The 17409-nt window shown below is 46.6% G+C and overlaps 1 protein-coding gene across 13 annotated transcripts in view; it reads right to left on the bottom strand.

Moving 5' to 3' along the window:
- TENM4 (teneurin transmembrane protein 4) overlaps positions 1 to 17409 on the bottom strand; it is a 650537-nt gene that overhangs the window by 169810 nt on the left and 463318 nt on the right. For 7 of the 13 annotated variants that reach the window (XM_083735741.1, XM_083735748.1, XM_083735749.1 and 4 more), the window contains 3 exons: positions 16194 to 16364; positions 8791 to 9008; positions 7417 to 7627 (listed from right to left, as the gene is read on the bottom strand). In XM_083735741.1, coding sequence (XP_083591867.1) covers positions 7417 to 7627; positions 8791 to 9008; positions 16194 to 16364 — 600 coding nt within the window. The remainder of the gene's footprint in view (positions 1 to 7416; positions 7628 to 8790; positions 9009 to 16193; positions 16365 to 17409) is intronic. The other 6 variants (XM_083735747.1, XM_083735745.1, XM_083735750.1 and 3 more) reach the window with 2 other exon arrangements.

Below are 17409 nucleotides of genomic sequence, written 5' to 3'. Positions count from 1 at the left end.
GGGATTTCTATCTAGATGCTAGGATAGAGATGATAAGGGAAACAGGGAAACAGGAATACACAATGAGAGGTAAAGGAGGTGCTGTGGGATTGGTGGAAGTCAATGTTTGTGTTTCTTTTTAGTGTTTATATTATTAACTTGTAAGACATGGAAATTTTTTTGCATGCTGGTTTTTGTGTTTTGTGTATTGTTATTTTTCGATATTTTTCGTGTTGTTGTTGTTGTGTGGAAAATACTAATAAAATTATTATTTTAAAAATTTAAAGAAAAAAAGATTTCCGCTTGCACAACCTAAGAACATAAGATCCTGCTGGATCAGGCCAATGGCCCATCTAACCCATTATCCTGTTCTCACAACAGCCAAAGAGGTGTCTTTGGGAAACCTGTGAGCAGGACTCGAACACAAGACTCACCCTCTCCCCTCCTGTGATTTCCAGCACCAGGTCTTCAGAAGCATTGGTGTCGCCCAACTGTTAGAGGCAGAGCTTAGCCATCATGGCTAGGAGCCATTGCTAGCCCTCTCCTTTGTAAATCTGCCTAATCCTCTTTTTAGGGAAGAAATGGAGGCAGTGAGAGATTTTACTTTCTTGGGCTCCATGATCACTGCAGATGGTGACGGCAGCCACAAAATTAAAAGACGTCTGCTTCTTGGGAGAAAAGCAATGACAAACCTAGACAGCATCTTAAAAAGCAGAGACATCACCTTGCCAACAAAGGTCCGTATAGTAAAAGCTATGGTTTTCCCAGTAGTGGTGTATGGAAGTGAGAACTGGACCATCAAGAAGGCTGATCGCCGAAGAATGGATGCTTTTGAATTATGGAGCTGGAGGAGACTCTTGAGAGTCCCATGGACTGCAAGAAGATCAAACCTATCCATTTTGAAGGAAATCAGCCCTGAGTGCTCACTGGAAGGACAGATCCTGAAGCTGAGGCTCCAGTACTTTGGCCACCTCATGAGAAGAGAAGAATCCCTGGAAAAGACCCTGATGTTGGGAAAGATGGAGGGCACAAGGAGAAGGGGACGACAGAGGACGAGATGGTTGGATAGTGTCTTCGAAGCTACCAGAATGAGTTTGACCAAACTGCGGGAGGCAGTGGAAGACAGGCGTGCTCTAGTCCAGGGAGTCACGAAGAGTCGGACACAACTAAACGACTAAACAACAACAACAACAACAACAGAAAACAGTGCAAGAGGCAACTGGCCCACCTGGAAGACCTCTCTGACTTGATGCGACACCAACCTTTGCCTGCAAAGGACATGCCCTAAGATTGACATAATAAGGCCACTCTTCTTTCTTCCTTTCTTAAAAAATAAAATAAAATATTTTTGTCCTATCTTATATATTCCTCCTCCCTGAGCTGGCTGGTTCTTCAAGCTTGACAGCAACAGCTGCAGGAAGGCTCCGTAGATGACTGGAGCCGGGCTCTCGGCTGTTCCTTGCCATCTCTGAACAGGTTTTTGGCCAACATCTGTCCCAGATGCGTTGACTCCAGCTCTCCCTTGACCTGCTATTTTGTTCTACTTAGACCAGATTGTCCCAAATAAATCACTGCGATCTGGCAGAGGTGAATCCGCCAGGCGCTTTGCCTAAGAGCATCTGTGTTAGAAAAACACTGCCAAAGTCATTTACAAGGAGGTTAATTTATTACGGAGAGAGACCTTGGTCTTCCCATGCTGTAATTCGTAAGGACAGGGGATGAAATGGGCTTATTGCAAGGAGAAACCTCCACTTTGTAGTTCCATCCTTTCGTCCACTGCCAAGAGGCTAGCATTAGATGGTTGCAATAGCTTAGAAGTGGACTATAATGGGCCTCTTTCCCAAGGTTCTCCTGACATGGAAAGAGACTCTCAGGCAAAGTGCTGCTGCCCAGGGGCGGAGGAGTAATAATATAATAATAATTTATTATTTATACCTTGTCCATCTGGCTGGGCTTTCCCAGCCACTCTGGGTGGCTTCTAACAAAATATTAAAATACTGTAATACATCAAACATTAAAAGCTTCCCTAAACAGGGCTGCCTACTAAAAGTCTGGTAGTTGTTTTTCTCTTTGACATCTGGCGGGAGGGCGTTCCACAGAGCGGGTGCCACTACTGAGAAGGCCCTCTGCCTGGTTCCCTGTAACTTTGCTTCTTGCAGTGAGGGAACAGCCAGAAGGCCCTCAGTGCTGGACCTCAGTGTCCGGGTAGAACGATGGGGAGGGTGTGGTAGTTAGAATATTCTGTTCCACCTTAAGAGGGACAGGCATGACTGTTGTGTGTCACATGCCTGTTTACACTCCAGCACAACTTGTTGGGAACTTCCGTTTTTGTGTATAGCTTTTGCTTACGCTGCTTGCTTGGACATGAAAGGGAGAAGACATGTTTTTCCCTTTTGTCCTGATGTACGCTGAATAAACTGCTTGTAAATATGCTTCACACAGCCTCTCCCTGCCACTTCTGTTGTGTGTTTACTCTGCTGAGTTGCATGCCCGGCTTCTGAAGCTCTGGGTCGCAGTTTTATGCTGCACCAAGGACTGAAGTTCAACCGGCACGTTGGCCAGTAGGCTGGAGCCAGCTGGGGGCTTGCCAATGGCCCCCAATTCCTTAGCAGCATCCCAACAGTGGTGATACCTGCTGCCCAGGGGCGGACGAAGGAGGGTGCGGTGGGTGTGGGCTGCCCTGGGTGTCACCACTGAGGGGGGTGACAAAATGCCGGGCGGCACTCACCGCTGGGCCTGCAGCGCGCCTGAGCCACGCATCTCTCCTGGAAGAGACGCAGTGGCTTGGGCACGCACAGTCTCTGCGCTGCCCAAACAGTCTACCTGCTGCCTGCCCCCCCAGCTGTAGGGCGGCTGAGTGGGAGGAGGCAGGCAGACTCTGGAGGCTCTGTGGTGTGCGCGGCCTCTATGGGTGGCTCACCTCACCCTTGGGCACACAACTTCAGGCACCCAGGCAGCATCCTCCGCCGCCACCGCTGTCTCTCCCTTGGGGGAAAAACCCTCTGGCAATTGAGCCAGGGACATTCTGCATGCAATTGTTGCTGTTGTTTAGTCGTTTAGTCATGTCCAGCTCTTCGTGACCCCATGGACCAGAGCACGCCAGGCACTCCTGTCTTCCACTGCCTCCCGCAGTTTAGTCAAACTCATGCTGGTAGCTTCGAGAACACTGTCCAACCATCTCATCCTCTGTCGTCCCCTTCTCCTTGTGCCCTCCATCTTTCCCAACATCAGGGTCTTTTCCAGGGAGTCTTCTCTTCTCATGAGGTGGCCAAAGTACTGGAGCCTCAGCTTCAGGATCTGTCCTTCCAGTGAGCACTCAGGGCTGATTTCCCTCAGAATGGAGAGGTTTGATCTTCTTGCAGTCCATAGGACTCAAGAGTCTCCTCCAGCATCATAATTCAAAAGCATCAATTCTTTGGCAATCAGCCTTCTTTATGGCCCAGCTCTCACTTCCATACATCACTACTGGGAAAACCATAGGTTTAACTATATGGGCCTTTGTTGGCAAGTTGATGTCTCTGCTTTTTCTCTCTCTCTCTGCATGCAAAGAGCTGAGCTATTCACCCTTCCCCAAAAAGTCAGTAATAAACCACTCTTCAAGCCCCTCTCTGTGCAAGTCAGCTTTCCACCATCTGGGCAGAGAAAACAATTGTGCCTCCGCGATTTCCCAAGTCTCTGCCTACATGTTTATATTTTTTTAAACACGAATGACTCAGCCATCGTGCCTTTCTAAGCCAAAACAAATTGAAGCGTTAAAAGAGGCGGGTGTTGACAAGCACACACCCAAAAGTCTTGAAGCAGCTCCCGATTTAGACATGCCAGCATCATGCTTCTTTCCTTCCAGCCCATATTCTGGCATGGCTCAAATGTGTATATCCCATCCGTGTTTCTTCTGATTTTTGAAAGTCACACAGAGACGAAACGTGTTCAACAGCTCTTGTATGAATCACAAGATCGCGGTTAAAATTAGGCATCTCGGAGCTTGCCTCTCACCCCGCGAACTTGCCCTCCCGGCCCAAATCAATCTATTTCCCTCTTCCTGCACAGATCAAGTCTCCCATCTGCTAGGTGACCCAGAACATCGCACCCTAGTTAGTATATGCGGTGTCTCGCTCAAAACCGTATATCGCTCTTCCTGGCTGCACAGCAAGAAAAAAAAAAAAAAAAAAAACCAAGAAAAGGAGGCTAAGACTGCTGAGAAGATTTTAAAGTGTGCCCATAGTTCTTTCTAAAATATATGAAAATAAACAGCCTGCTTTTTAGCCCCACAAATGGGCTCTCAGTGTGGTTTTGTTCTCTTACCTTTACTTATAGAATTAAAAAACTTTGTATACAGTACTGCTTGACAGTAATAAACTCTCAAGTAAGTTTATAAAAAAAAATACTGTAAAATCATCAACAGTTATAAGCAGGTATTTAAAAACTGATTAAAACCAAGCTGCAGATTAGAACACATGTAACTTCTACATGTGGAAGACAGGAGTGCCTGGCATGCTCTGGTCCATGGGGTCACGAAGAGTCGGACACGACTAAATGACTAAACAACATAAACAAACTTCTACATGTCTGGCTAGGCTTGTCTAAACAAAAATGTTTTAAGAAGGCTCCTGCCTGGTGTCAATAGGCGGGGAGTTCCAAAGTGTATGTGCTGCCACACTAAGATATCTATTTCTTACCGCTGTGTAATGGGAATTACCGTATTTTTCTGTGTATTGGACAAGGGTTTTTGACTCAAAAATCACGTCAAAAAACTGGGGTTGTCCAATACATGAATAGTGGCATGGGAGGGGGGGGAGCGCTGCGCCACCAGAAGCGAGCGGGGAATGATCTGGGGGGGGGGGGTTCCTGCCCACAGCTATTGGGGGAGGGGGGAGGAGCTGGGTATGTTTAGCAAGGAAAAGAGGAGACTGGAGAGGAGAGGATGGCCATCTTCAAATATCTCAAGGGTTGTCACATGGAAGATGGAGCAAACTTGTTTTCTCCTGCTTCCCTGAACCAATGGCTTCAACTTACAGGAAAGGAGATTCCGACTCAACATCAGGAATAACTTCCCGATGGCAAGAGCTGTTTGACAGTGGAACGGTCTCCCTCGGGAGGTGGTGGACTCCCCTTCCTTGGAGGTTTTTCAGCAGGATTTGGATAGCCACCTGTCATGGACACTTTAGCTGAGATTCCTGCATTGCAGAGGGTTGCGCTAGATGACTCTGCAATCCAACTCTGCAACCCCACAATTCTCTGATAGAGACAGCAAGTCAGACCCATGGGTCCATCTAGCTCAGTATTGCCAACACTGGCTGGCAGCTGCTCTCGAGGATTTCAGGCAAGGTTATCTCGCAGCCCTGCTTGGAGATCCTATTGGGGACTGGACCTAAGACTTTCTGCATGCAAAGCAGATGTTCTACCACGGAGCTACGGCCCTTCTTGATCCAGAGGCCAGCTCTGCGACTGCATCGTAATGCAGACGTGAATATACCGTACTTTTGCAGTTGAAGTGGGAGTTTCACTGGCAGGGGATGTGGAACTAGACAGAAAATCTTCAGGAGCAACCTTGCAAAGTCCTCTGGAGGCGAAGATGCTGAGCAGAGAGTTAAAAGCGCATCTCATTTCCAATCGTAAGCTACAAGAGGATCACAGAATAAAAAACTGCATTCCGTAGGGTCAGATTACCACGTGGTAAATTAAAGGGCAATTATTTTCCGCGCCACTTAGCGATGAATAGGCTTGAGCACACGCATACGTGCACATGAGAAAACGTAACGCATTCCTGACAGTGAATACCTGTTCAAAGTTCCTACGCGAAAGCAGAATATTACCATTGCATTTCAAACTGTGATTAAGTAAACTTTCACGGTAAAAAAAAAAAAGGTATATTGCAGCCTTAATGACTTTGCTTTAATAAGACCTAAACTTTTAATTAACCTGCCAAGACAAATTACAGCCAATAGCTCTCAGGTAACTACTGCAGACAGCTGAGACTCAGAGCCAAGGCCTCTTTGGGGAGAAGGATTAATGGAAAGCTCGGAACGACCCCTCGTTTCGCAGTCCAGGAGAAAAAAATTGGACCATTAAATAATCATTGTGGTTTGGAGAATGCTAAGTGTTAATTTTTATGGGAGGGTCTGTGAATTACAACAAGATGGATTAGGGGGCGAAGGAACATGGTTGGCCTGACTCCGTGAAATATAAAATAGCTGTTAATTTTGGCCACCCTGTGTGGTTTTTATTGAGAGCCTCCTGATATTTAGTAGCTTTTTAAAAAAATAAAATAAACCAGAACAAAACCAAATACTGACCGTTGAAAGAATGTCCATCTTAGCTTTCAGCACAGCAAAAAATAATCTAGACTACTTGACGAGGCTTCGTAATGTAGCGGCTGCGAGCTACAAGTTAAGAAATTCCTGGATCAAATCTCTCACCAACCCTGAATTTGCTCTGCCTAAACCTCACCCTGACCCAGCAGTATGAGCAAATTAATGCTGCCCCACCATGCAGGCTTGTTGTAAGGACAGGACAGGACCAAATCACAACAAAATTACTAATTGAGTTATTGTTGTTTTTCTTGAGCTGCAGAAGCAAGTTTGGAAATGTGGCTGTCTCCTTTGTCATACAATGTGCAAGGGGAAAATGACACGGTGGAAACAGGTGCCAAAATAACTTTGTACCACCCCACGATCTCGGGATTGGAAGATGTGTAAAGATCACAGTCCAAAATGTATCTGATTGGTTTTGCATATTGTGCCAATAAAAGAAGCCTCCACAGAGCTGGCCGGCAGCTTGCTCCTGCACAGCTCACCTGCATTACCAACTCCTGCCTCATGTCCTTCACTTCAGGGGTCAATGGAAGATGTTGCCTAAGTGGTGCCCACAGGAGACAGGTGTGCTAGCCGGTACTTCCGGTGTTGCTCACGGAAGGCCTCAGTAATTTTCCCTTTAATAATCCACAATGCACAAGGAACTCTCCTCACTTCGTTCCTGCCTGAACTTGCTCAGCTTCTGCAGTGTTCAATGTGCTCCCGTAAATGTGTCCCCATGTCACTGGGTGCTTTGACTGGCTCCCCGTTTCCCTTCCATTCTGAACACAGGAGATGCATGAAGAGTTTCTCTCTGCAAACGAGTGTGGCAACCATTTTGTGGTCTTGCCTTTTTACCGCTCTGCCCAATCTGGCAGCCATTTTTTTGCTACGCCACGAGCCCCACAGCAGCCCATTCGGCACCTGTGGCAATGCCTCAAGATTGCAAACATGCTCGCACCGGTCCAAGAAAGGTTGCCTGGTCTGCGGCATTTCTGCGACCAAGAAAATATGAGCAAGTTTGGGTCAGGATAGCATCCCTGCGAGAAATACTGTTTGGTGTGGCGGAAGACAGGAAGATGGCAGCCCCAGTACCAATGCTGAAAAACAACTGAAAAGCATACATTTTCAAAAATTAAGTTCTTACCAACAGCAGTGGTGAGAAACGAGACCACCTCAGACTCCTTCCCGTCGTTGTAAAAGGCGAGGTGCCACATCCCTGAATCCAAATACTGAATAAATCCTGTCTCGTGGCTGGCTAGTGGCACAAAGCCCTTGTGTTGCCTCTGAGGGCCTTCCAGACTCCGGGCTTCCTGAGTTAGCAGTCTCCTCCCATCCAGAAGCTCTACAAAGTCAAACTGGAAAACAAGGAAACAAGGTGAAAAAGGGCAATTCAGAAACCTTCCCTAAGTCAAATGACTTCCGATGTTTTTTGGGATGCAGCCTGGTGAAATCTGCATCTGTGTCTAGGTTACAGGTGCACCGCAGAATTTCATGAACAGGAAATACATCTATTTTTCATTTGTTGTACTATTATTTCCTTTGGCGGGGGGGAAACACACGTGAAAACAATTACGCACAGGGCTTTTCCCCCCCAGCCGGAACTAAGTTGCGGCACCTCTCAACTGAAATTTGGGGTCGGGGGTTAATAAAAAATTAAGGCACCTCTCAAATACTTAATGGGCAGGAAGCAAAAAAGTGGGTCTCCAACAATGAAACCTTGTCTTCAGAATTTTTGGGAGTTTTAACCCCCTTTTTTGAATTTTGGTCATTTAAGGTTTAGGATTTTTCTGTTTCCTTCTGAGGAAACTGAATAGTTCAGTGAAACGAGGTTTGTAGCTGGCATCCCTTTAAGCCTTGTACAATTCTAGGGTTTTTTCTCATTTTTTCCTTAAACTTTTTGATTTTTATTATTTAGTTTATTTCTATAAGATAATATTTCTAGTTGATTAATAATAATAATAATAATAATAATAATAATAATAATAATATCTTTATTGTCGTTGCCCCCTCTCGGGGACAACGAAATTACTTGGCTGCTCCATCCACCCAGGTAGGGCACTCCACTCAAAATCAGAACAAGTATAAAAACACTAATTAAAACAATACAGTATAATACAGCAAGGAAGATTAGATGACTTTCAAAGTCCAGGCTTCCCATTCAGGGCCGAGATCGCTCTGGAGAAGAAGCTGTTCTTGAGACGGCTTGATTACTTCTCGTTTCAGGGTATTTCATTTGTTTTATGTAATTTATTGGTTCCTTGACTGTCTTTTTTCTACTAAAAACAACATGAGAGCAGATAAATTTTAAAACACCCATGGCCGGAGACCTGTTCATCCAGCAGGGATGAAAACTGGTTGGAACAAAAAAAATGTCTCCAGTTGTTCCAATTTAATTGCAGTAATAGCATTACTAGTAGTATTAATAATATGACCTCCCATCCTGCTAGGTTAGAGGGCTCTGAGCTGCATATATTACCTGAGCTCAACATACACCCTCAGGTGACAACATTCTTCTTACCTGTGTGTGTGACGGCGGAAGGCCTTTCCTGCCATAAATCCCAACCAGAGCAGACTTCCCTAATGAAACGTTGAACTTCAGATGTACCGGGTGGTCAATGAACACCTGAGATCTCCAGAAGATACCGGGAGCGATCTTCTGCATGGCTCGCCTGCCAACATCAATCTCCCCAGTGTCTATAAAACTGTCTTCTGGAAAGAAACTACTGGGCTTCCCTGCTGAGATACAGGAAAAGAAAAGGAAAGATTGGATTATAATGCTGCCGCCCATCACCGCCTCCGTGGCAGCCTACGGCGATGGCTTCTGGGAATGAACGTGCTCCTGCCTGCATTGTTATCCCCACCCCCCGTATTTTATTATCAAAAGCCACAAAGCCAGAGGGGTTGTTCGCCCTGAGTTGTGGGGTGTGTGTGTGTGTGTGTTTGCACATTGCAAGTAAGTGCAATGGGGCAGGTGTGGGGTTAGGGTCATCATCAACCCTGGAGATTCCTGCTTGAAGGAAACATTTGAGAACAAAGGAAGGGGATTTGGGTAAGACTTGTGGAAATTCTGTGGAAGACCCCTGAATACTGCAGTCCTTTGCCTGCTGGGCTGGTTTTCTGCTTGTGGAAAGTTTATTATTTGCGGACAGTGTTTGAAATCGTGCCCCCCCCCCCATCTGCAGTCTGAAGTGGCACAGTCCATAGAATTGCAGAGCTGGAAGGGACTAGAGGCTCATCTGCAACGCAGGAATTCAACCAGATCATGCATGCCAGATGGCCAAACTCATTCTTCTGCCTGCACAGCCCTTTCTCAGAAGGTTCCACATATCCTGAATTTGGGGGGGAGTAAATAAAATGAAAAGATGACCTGAAATGTCTGTTAATGTTGGGTTGTGTATGTCTGCATAGCACCCAATAGTAATTTGGGTCTTTAATTTGTGTGCAATTTGTTTACTCAATTTTTGTCTCTGAGCACCTAAAAGCTGGTTTGTATGCAGGTCAATGGAGCAGAAAGCTTCCGCAAGCAACTGAGGGCTGGATTCGGCCTGGGAGGAGGTCTGACGGCAGGGGGGCAGGGAAAATTATGCATATTAATGTCTGCTGAGACCTGTGTACCACAGAGAAATTTTGACTAAGAATCCAAATCGAACTCAACCCATCCTCTGACCTGCAAATGTTAACAGCTGACTATATTTGCTATTCCCTGCCAGCCCCACCTGAAACAGGGGTATAAGAGTAAGACCTACATTGACTCCCAGTATGTTTCCGGGCACAATTCAAAGTGTTGGTGCTGACCTTTAAAGCCCTAAATGGCCTCGGTCCAGTATACCTGAAGGAGCGTCTCCACTCCCATTGTTCAGCCTGGACACTGAGGTCCAGCTCTGAGGGCCTTCTGGCGGTTCCCTCATTGCAAGAAGCCAAGTTACAGGGAACCAGGCAGAGGGCCTTCTTGGTAGTGGCACCCGCCCTGTGGAACGCCCTCCCACCAGATGTCAAAGAGAAAAACAACTACCAGATTTTTAGAAGACATCTGAAGGCAGCCCTGTTTAGGGAAGCTTTTAATGTTTGAGGGACTATTGTATTTTAATATTTTGTTGAAAGCCACCCAGAGTGGCGGGGGAAGCCCAGCCAGATGGGCGGGGTATAAATAATAATAATAACAACAATAATAACAGAGTGTATTATTGTGCAGGACTTTTTTTTTTGCAAGGGGTTAAAAGCCACATGTGACTACAACCTCAGCTTCAGCCAAACCTTTAACCTGTAGTAGGAGCCTAATCCCTCTGGACAGCACTGCCGGGTTGTTGTAAACCACTTAGAGCCTGTTCTGCAGTATTCAGCCTGAATAAGGGTAGGTCTGTCATAAGCCGTGCTGTCTTCTGCACATTTCTCTTGGGGGAAACGGGAGGCAGAACTGCCCACTGCCCTCCTTGATTCTTTCCCTCTCAGCTAGATTCTCCTTCCACCTGACCAGAGGCACTTTGAAACATCCCAGTCTGCCCAGTTACACCCCGTTCTTCACCAGACACTTCCAGTGAGCTCACCGATTCAATTTTCTTTTCCGATTAAAAATGGTGAGGTTTTTCTCCTCGCCCCTTTAGGAAAAAGGCCACTTTGCAGATCCTTCCCCCCCAAAAAAGCCCTGGTGAAATGACCCACTTGATTTCCTTCTCAGCAAACAGGGGCAGTAGAAATTCCAGAGGCCACTTGCACAGAGCACTACGCTAAACAGGAAAATAAAATAAAATAAATGGAGCTCTCAGGAAGATAAACTAAACTAATCATCCGAACTCATGCCACGTTTGCGGGGATCTTTGTCTTCTTTCCTTTTTGGGGGTGGGGGGGGGGAAGAGTAAGCATCGTTCTGGGAAAAAGGAATTAAAATACCTCCTCCATCCACCACCTTTTTACATAGCCAAATTCCCTGACAATGCATGTTTAGTGGCAAGATCATGATTGGTAGCACATTCTTGCAGCCATAAAATAAAATAGTTTTTTGTTTTTTTTACTATTCTAGACAGTAAAAGTCTACTTAAAACGTTAAGTGATTCCATCTGTTATCAAGTCAGCATAAACTCCCCCTGTGGACACATCAGGCTGGATGCGACTTCATTTAAAACAAGTGCGTGGTGTTGCCGTACGTGTGGAAATGCAGCCGTCAGGGGCGATTTTCAGATTTGTAGTCGTGGCTTGACTGAGGATGGGGACAACGGGCTAGTCACTTGGAGGTTCCTCCTTCTCATCCACCTGAGGTAAAACTAGGGGAACATTCCACTCTTAGCTCCCCCAAAAGGTTGCTGTTTCAAATATTTCAGAATACTTAAGCATTCATCCACAGAGGAGTTTGTTCCCTGTGTGTCTTGAGTCTCTGTTCTGCATGTGCCTCCTTAATCAAATCATGCCCATAATATTAATTCAGAGCACGTGCACCCGCCTCAACTTGAGCACCATAGAAACAGGATTGCAGAGCTGGAAGGGACCGCGAGGGTCATCTAGCCTAACCGCCTGCAATGCAGGAATCTTTTGCCCAACATGGGGCTCAAACCCACAACACTGAGATTAAGAGTCCCACGGTCTCTCTCTCTCTCTCTCTCTCTCTGTCCTCTAGTCTAACTTTGTTGGCTGAGTTTTTGAGGCTCCAGGATAGGGTGGATGCAGGATTCTTCCTATCGATTGCTTGCACTCCTTGGTTTATTTGGCATCTAGCAGGAGATAGAGGATTGCTGGAAGGAGAAAGCAATCAATGCAAGAAGGGGTGGTTTCAGCTGCTCTGATGGAGGCGGGCAAACAAACTCTCTCTGGGTGGTCACATTTGGGGGGCAAGATGCCAGAGTGAGCGGTGGCTATGCAACTCTTCAACGGCACTAGTTGTCTGGATACTTTTCAATCTGGTTTCTCTTTTGGCAATGGACCAGCCTTTGGCCTGGTTTGCCAAGGTACCGTATTTTTCGCTCTATAGGACGCACTTTTTCCCCTTCAAAAATGAAGGGGAAATGTGTGTGTGTCCTATGGAGCGAAAACACCATAGCCCCGCGACCCTCTCCCGGCTGGAGAGGTGATGTGCGGCTATGGCAGGATCCTCTTCAGCCGCGCACCACCTCTCCAGCCGGGAGAGCGCGGACGGGGCTAAAGAAGCCATAGCCCCGCGACCCTCTCCCAGCTGGAGAAGTGACGCGTGACTATGGCAGCAGCCTCTCCGCTGCGCCTTTCCGCTGCTCCCAGACCTGCTCTTTGGGGCTGGTGGTGGGCTTCCCCCCGCCAGCCCCAAAGAGCAGGTCGAAAGGAACCTGAAGCCTGGAGAGCGAGAGGGGTCGGTGCACACTGACCCCTCTAGCTCTCCAGGCTTCCAAGGTAGCCGCCTGAATGCACCTTAAATGCCACCTTGTTTTAGAGTGGGAAAACAAGAGGGGGAAAATTCTCCCACTCTCTGCGCAGAGCTTCCTGCCACTTCGCTGAAGGGGCGCTGGTCAGAGAGCGGAAAAATTTTTTTCCCTTGTTCTCCCCCCTCTAAAACAAGGTGCGTCCTATTGTCTGGTGCGTCCTATGGTGCGAAAAATACGTTAAGCTGCGGTTTTAGTCACCAGGACCATGAAAACAAGCTGTAGCTTGTGGTTAAGTTTGGAAACTTGTGGTCCATTGCAAACTCAGGTGCAGACCAGCACGCTATGCCAAAGCTTGGCTTCGTTCAGCACGGCAGCAAATTGAACCACAGAGAAAAGAACACAACTGTGAGCTCTACTCCACATTGGTGCAGTTCTGCTAGACCATGGTTTACCTTAGCATGACGTATGAACCAAGCCATGGTCCTTCTAATGTTTGGACAGGGGAAGTGCAACTGTGCTAATTCTTCTGGACGTTTCCGTAGCTCTCCCCCTCCCCCAATAATTGACCATGAAATCCTCCTGTCTCAGTTTGGGGAGCACATTATTCCAGGTTTCCATTTCTACTGGGATGCCGAATTCCAGAAGACACGTCAACCAATGATAATATAATTTCACAGAATACCTTACAGCAGTGCTACCCAAGTTTAAATGGTCAGGAAAGCCAGCTGGCCTCTAACCTTTTAATCTTGTGTTAACACAACTGTGTGTGTGTGTATATATATATATATATATGCAGGTTTTGGTGTCCTCGGGTGTCTTCCCGTGTAAAAGTTGGGGTGTCTAGGCGACGTTTCGACGAGGTCTCACTCGTCATCTTCAGGCTGGTGCTTTCGGCTTCTTGTTACTGGAACAAGTAACAAGAAGCCGAAAGCACCAGCCTGAAGATGACGAGTGAGACCTCGTCGAAACGTCGCCTAGACACCCCAACTTTTACACGGGAAGACACCCGAGGACACCAAAACCTGCATTCCTGTACCCGTGAAAATCTACGAAAGCATATGCTTTCGTAGATTTTCACGGGTACAGGAATGCAGGTTTTGGTGTCCTCGGGTGTCTTCCCGTGTAAAAGTTGGGGTGTCTAGGCGACGTTTCGACGAGGTCTCACTCGTCATCTTCAGGCTGGTGCTTTCGGCTTCTTGTTACTGGAACAGAGCGGGATCTCAATGTTTGAGTTCCTATAAATACTGTAGAGGGGGTGTGGTGTCTAGCCTCCAATGTTCTGGGCAGAGAGGAAGTTCCCAGGCTAGTGTGCCTTTTCTTCTTTTGTTCCTTAATTACTTGAGAGATACCTTGAGTGATTTCTTGAGTGATATCCTGAGTACCACTTAGGTGGGTCATTAGGTGTGGATTAGTTGCTAAAGTCTTTGTGTCTGATCCCGCTCTGTTCCAGTAACAAGAAGCCGAAAGCACCAGCCTGAAGATGACGAGTGAGACCTCGTCGAAACGTCGCCTAGACACCCCAACTTTTACACGGGAAGACACCCGAGGACACCAAAACCTGCATATATATATATATATATATATATATATATACACACACACACACACACACACCACATCATTAGTAAAGGTAAAGGGACCCCTGACCATTAGGCCCAGTCATGACCGACTCTGGGGTTGCGGCACTCATCTCGCTTTATTGGCCGAGGGAGCAGGCATACAGCTTCCGGGTCATGTGGCCAGCATGAATAAGCCGCTTCTGGTGAACCAGAGCAGCGCACGGAAACACAGTTTACCTTCCTGCTGGAGTGGTACCTATTTATCTACTTGCACTTTGATGTGCTTTCAAACTGCTAGGTTGGCAGGAGCAGGGACCAAGCAACGGGAGCTCACCCCGTCGCGGGGATTCGAACCGCCAACCTTCTGATGAGCAAGTCCTAGGCTCTGTGGTTTAACCCACAGCGCCACCCACGTCCCATACACCACATCATTCAGAACATCCAAAAACTTGGTAGACCGGACTTAGAATGTCAGTGATTACCAAGAGCAGATCTTGGAAGGGGCAATGCCCATGGCTGAAAAAGAAAGGTGACTCGGGGCTTGGAAGATGAATCACAAGTGGGAAAGTTTGAATTAACTCAAATTTGGCTTGGGACACATTGGTTCACTTAGCATGGCACCTTTCATTTTTTGAAAGGATAAAAAACATGCCCATTCCATACCTGGAGCCAAATTCTGACTCACCACTGAAGTGGTTAATGATTGCTCTTTAGAAAGAGTCAGAACTTCACCTTTTGCAGGTATTTCTGCTATGGATTCCTCATTAGATGTTATCTCATAGGTTGTCAAGCTGTCAAATGTCCCCGTCCCCCCGAGCAAAGGCTGGTCTTGCATAGGCCTGAACAGCTGAGCCTTTATGAATGGCTCTAATTCCTGTAAGTACTAATTCCTCTTGGAGTCTTGCAAGAAGCCAGAAAGCCACGTACAAGACATGGACCCTCTATAGGACAATTAAGAAGAGAAATGGACCATTTCCAGATATTAAACTGGCATCCCTAAGCATGCTCACTTAGAAGTAAATAATCACTCATTTTTGCTTCTCAATAAAATATTTAGGACAAGGGTGATAAATTGCAATGATAAAGTTAACTATGCTGGGGATAAGTTCACTGACTGAAGGAGAAGGGAATCTGAATTTTGTAGCTTGTGGATTTTCATTTTGAGAAAAGTTAGGTGGGAGAAAGGGTGTAGATATTGTGAACTGGGTTGTTGTTTTTTTTAATATCCAAAATTACCAGCTGAAGTGCCAATATCAAATTTTGATTCCTGACATTCTAACGTTTAATTCTGAATATTAAATTTAAGTGAATATGTAGGGATCCAGTAGGATATCTTGGCTTTGGGTCACACGACTGAAGAATAGGGCCACCCAAATTTCATCATCATCTCCATTTCGATAGGAAAATTGGGCTGGTGTTACTCAGGTCAAAGTTGAGAAATGTTGCAAATTTGATTCTAGCTATTGCTATTAAATAAATTTGTACACTGCCCTTCATCCCTGGATCTCAGGGCGGTTCACTAATTACCCCGCTGACTTCCAAAATGGGCTTATTCAATAAGTGGTTTGAGGACTGCCAATTGATGCTTGTGGTTCCAGTGATTCTTAATTCATTTTAAGGCATGGCACCCTGTGGCATCAACCCTGTGCCAAGTTTGCCAACAAGCTGAATAAAGCAAGGTTTTTTTTATCAGCATTCAGTAGCCCTGTAAAAAGAAGGAGCGTTGAAACAACATTTGAGATCAGCAAAACATTTCTGGTGAGAGGAAATGGAAGACAGGAGGATTTTGGTGAAGAAATGTCGTGCCCCCACAATGCATATGGATTCTTCCCAATTCCCTTTATGAATGGCTCTGGATAAATCGCCAAGCGGCAATGCACACTTCAGGACTTGTAGGCCATCCTGAGCGAGGGACAGATGGAAACATAGATGGGCAATTACTGATTCTAGGAGGAGAAGGTTATGGAGTTATGAGGATGGATGTCTGGAATTCAGAGGCAGACAGAGGACTGACAACAAGGACAACACACCAACCGTACCTTCGCCGGCTCCTTTGCCTTTCCTGTCAGGTACCTCTAACCCCGTGCCCCCTGAGGAATATAAGGAGACGTCCGTTGGCACTGGCCAACTGCTGGCCGTGTCTTCCGTCATCTCAAACATCTGCCCTTCCATCGGCTGCAGGTGCCAGTTTAGGCCAAACAGGTGCATGGCTGTGGTGAGCAACGAGAAAAGTCATCTTTTTGTGGGGGGTTTGTTTCTCTGCCGAGGAAATACAAAGACTGCACCCAAGTTCACTGCTCCTCTCAATTCGACCCCCAGGGCTCCAACATCAGCACTGGCTTCTGCACTGCTTTGGGCCTACGAAGATCACAATGGCTTGGGCCTAGTAGGGATGGAGAGCCCCTGGTCCTCCAGAGATTGCTTGGCTACAGCTCCCATCATCCCATGCCACTGGACATGGCTGGCTGGGGTGGTTGGGTGTTGGAGTCTAGCAACACCTGGAAGGCTACACGTTCTCCATCCATATCCCACCCACAACTTTGGAGAGCTGGTGACTGTGGATTCTTGAGTATAGCATCCATTGGCCACATCCAAGCACATGCAGGTATTATCAGTGACTGTTCCCAGCTCCACAGATCCCTTGCCCTAGAAATACATGGAAATCCAAGCTAAGTACCCTTCAGAGGTTCAATAAGAAAGGCCGTTTTGTCTTGAATTTTTTCAGAGTCTGGGTGTGAGAGCAGAACATTTTTATCTTGGCAAATACGTGTTCCCAAACCCTCAATGTTTTCTGAGATAAACATGGATGTAGGGCATGGAATTGAAAATCTGTGGGTGCTTCCATGCCCACTGATTATCTTGTGCAAAGGCCTCAACCTCGACCTGTGGGCATCTTTCACCTCATTTGGAATTGCTTCCAGTTTCAGCTGAGGGGGCAGACATTTTTAAACAACCTAGGAATGTCTGACAAGGAAGATCTGCCAGCTCAGATTGGGACCATGTTGCAACAACCTGGCTGAAGCTGGGAGCTGAAAAGTTGCGTAGAGATATAATTCCACAGGGGAAAGAATTGGGGCTCTATCCAAATCAAACACAAACTGATTTCTTTGAGGTGAAGCTTTCTCTGAATGGAGAACGCTGCGTTAAAACAATCCGCAAAGGAGGCCGGCAACCAATGGCACAGGAACTTTTTCTCCTTTTGTTTCTCTTTCCACTGTACGCAGGAAGAGTGAAAGAGAACAGAGCGGGTCTTAT

This window comes from Podarcis gaigeae (assembly GCF_964106915.1).
Source record: "Podarcis gaigeae genome assembly, chromosome: 4".
NCBI lineage: Eukaryota > Metazoa > Chordata > Lepidosauria > Squamata > Lacertidae > Podarcis > Podarcis gaigeae.
This window is presented reverse-complemented; position numbering and strand designations above follow the sequence as displayed.